We start from the raw sequence: 3302 nt of genomic DNA on the forward strand, positions 1-3302 counted from the left end.
TGGTAGAGTTGGATGTGAGTGTATCACACAGATGATGGTGTAGATGGAGGTAGGCATGTCACACAATAGTGTAGATGGATGTGCTGTGTCATGTGGATGGTATAGAGAGATGTGAGTGTATCACACAGATGATGGTGTAGATCAGTGATGGCGAACCTATGACACGCGTGTCAGAGGTGACACGCGAACTCATTTTTTTCATTGATTTTTCTTTGTTAAATGGCATTTAAATATATAAAATAAATATCAAAAATATAAATCTTTGCTGACACGCCTAACTCATAAAACATTTCTATATGTGACACGGCACCAAAGTTAGGGTTTTTCAAAATGCTGACACGCCTAACTCAAAAGGTTCGCCATCACTGGTGTAGATGGATGTGCTGTGTCATGTGGATGGTATAGAGAGATGTGAGTGTATCACACAGATGATGGTGTAGATGGATGTGCTGTGGCATGTGGATGGTAGAGTTGGATGTGAGTGTACACACAGATGATGGTGTAGATGGATGTGCTGTGGCATGTGGATGGTACAGAGAGATGTGAGTGTACACACAGTGGTGTAAATGCATGTTCCTTCTCTGCTTGAGTGTCTCCCATGGCCTGGGCCATGATCCCCTTCTGAAAGGAGATGGTTGGTTACCTCTTTCCTTTCCTCAGAATGCCTCCAAGGCTGCCAGACCAGAAGTGACTTCTGCGATCTCCTCGAATGAGGTCTGTTTTGGGGACCGAGAGAAGGAGGAACCTCCATCCCCCATTGAAGCCAGCCCTCCTCGCTCCTTCCTGGAGAAAGTGTCCAAAAAAAAGACTTCCAAAACCATGAAGATACCCAAGCCATCCAAAGTCCCCAAGCCCCCCAAACCTCCCAAGCCCCCAAAGCCCCCCAAATCCCTGAAGCTCAAGGATGGGGGCAAGAAGAAAGGGAAGAAGTGTAGGGGGTCAGCCTCGCCCACCATCCCCAACCTGGACCTGTTGGAGGCCCACACCAAGGAGGCACTGACCAAGATCGAGCCGCCTAAGAAGGGCAAGGTGAGTGGCTGCCCTCCCCACCTGTGGTCAGTTAGCCTGCAGACACCTCTGGGGCCAGGCCTGTGGGATGGAGCTGCAGCTGCCTGTTCTTGTGCCTGGGACCCAGGGCAGATGGGCTCTGCCCAAGCTGAGTGTGGTGGGCAGCTGGGGAGAGACCGTCCCGACAAAGGCAGCAGTGTCTGTGCTGGGACAGGGTGGCAGCATGGAGGGTCACCCTGGGGAGTGAGCTGGCTGAATCTTCCCGGGACCCAGACATTGGCTGAGATCTGAAGGTGAGTGAGGCACCAAGTGGAGGGCAGTGGGGAGCAGGAGGAAGACTGGCAGTGGGGGCCCGAGCCCCTGTGGGCAGCAAGAGAGGCAGGCCTGGCCCTGAGGACCCACAAGTTTAATCAGAAGGTCTTAAATAATGGGCTTCAGGGGCCATGAGTTTCTGAGTTCAGGTCTCATTGAGTGATTTGCTGCTGGCGGAAGGCTGTTAACCTTCCAGGAGGTCTGCGACCACCAGGACCGGTGTTGCAGGGCTGCAGTGGGACACCTGGTTTCCCTTGCTTAAGGCAAAGAGAGTAGATAAATGAATGAATGAACAGATGGATGATGGAAGGAAGGAGGGAGGGAGGAGGAAAAGAAGAGCAGGTGGATGGATAGTTGGTGGATGGAAGGGTGCGTGGATGGATGGGTGAGTGCATAGGTGGTGGATGGGTGGATGGATAGATGAATAGAAGGGTGGGTGGATTGATAGTGGATGGATGGATGGATGATGAGCTGCTGCATATGGGCCAGGAGGAGAGAGGGACTCCGTGATTCTTGTTTTGTCCTGTAGCCTAAGGTAGCTCCCTGCCCTCCCATGTCCACCACTGAGTCATGGCTGCTGTTTTCTAGGCCACAAAGAGCGTCCTGAGTGTGCCCAACAAGGAGGCAATCAGCACACAGAACGATGTGGAGAGGCTGGAAATCCGAGAGCAAACTAAGAGCAAGTCAGAGGCCAAGTGGAAGTACAAGGTGAGATGTATGCCTGTGGGCGTGCATGTGTATGCCCCTGTGTGTGCATGTGCATGTGCACACACATGTGTTTGTATGTGCACATATGTGGGCATGCATGTGTGTGTGTGCGCGCACCTGTGTGTTTGCATGCACATGTGGGTGAGTGAGTCTACTTTCAGGGAGCGCTGCATTTATGAGAGGTGGTGTGTGGGGGCGTTTGTGGGCTTGGTGTTGTGAGCAGAGGTACATACCTGTTCTTGTAGGGCATGTACAGCTGTGTGTCCACCTGTCCCCAGGTCAGGTCTGGGTATGTGTATGACCTTGGAGGGGCCACTTCCCATGGGGTTGTTATGGGAGCATTCTGGCCTGAGGCTGAGCTGCTTGCCCTTTGAGTTGACTGATGGCATTGCCCTCCTTCACCCAACCCTGGGCTGAGCTCACACTCCCAAGACAGGTCCTACAGGTCCGTGGGTCCCTGGATGACGTGTTCAGAGGGAGGAGGCCGGTTGGTCCCACTGCCTCTGCCCACTGGAATCCTGTGTGGGACTTAACAATGGTCCTGGGTTTGCTTTTCAGAACAGCAAACCCGACTCCCTGCTGAAGATGGAGGAAGAGCAGAAGTTGGAGAAGCCTCCTACATCAGGGAACAAGGACACCAAATTCTTATTTTCCTTCTCCAACAAGAAACTTCTGGGGTACGTGATGCTCCTGGCAGGAGGGGTCACAGTCACACACACACTCCCAGACACCCTACATCACACACCCTGCACACCCCTTCACACACATCACACACATCATACACATGCACTCACACCTTGCACACCCCTCCACACACATCACACACATCATGCACATGCACTCACGCCCTGCACACCCCTCCATGCACAACACACACATCATATACATGCACTCACACCCTTGCACACCCCGCCATGCACAGCACAACACATCAAATACATGTACTCGGCGCCCTGCACACCCCATCTACACACATTCACACACACACCACATGCCCCCCTCCACACACGTCACACACATCATGGCACATGCACTTCACACCCCTGCACATCCCCTCCATGCACAGGACACCCCTTCCACACACATCACACATACCCTGCAAACCCCTCCATATACGCCCTGCACACACACACTTACCTGGAGGTCTCCTCAGGAGAAGCCCCTTCCTCGGACTGACTGACATCACTGGGAAAACTGCTTGTGCGGGCAACGCCGGTTCGGCCCCTCCTCTGCCTCCTAAGCCAATGCTGTTGTGTAAGACGATGGGACAGCAG

At 53.1% G+C, this 3302-nt stretch overlaps 1 protein-coding gene across 1 annotated transcript in view; it reads left to right on the plus strand.

Moving 5' to 3' along the window:
- The window catches only part of PHF2 (PHD finger protein 2), an 87992-nt gene that overhangs the window by 69908 nt on the left and 14782 nt on the right, over positions 1–3302 (plus strand). The window contains 3 exon segments of the mRNA XM_023745750.1: positions 661–1029; positions 1909–2028; positions 2587–2705. Coding sequence (XP_023601518.1) covers positions 661–1029; positions 1909–2028; positions 2587–2705 — 608 coding nt within the window.

This window comes from Myotis lucifugus, unplaced genomic scaffold (genome assembly GCF_000147115.1).
Source record: "Myotis lucifugus unplaced genomic scaffold, Myoluc2.0 scaffold_577, whole genome shotgun sequence".
NCBI classification, from domain to species: Eukaryota; Metazoa; Chordata; class Mammalia; order Chiroptera; family Vespertilionidae; genus Myotis; species Myotis lucifugus.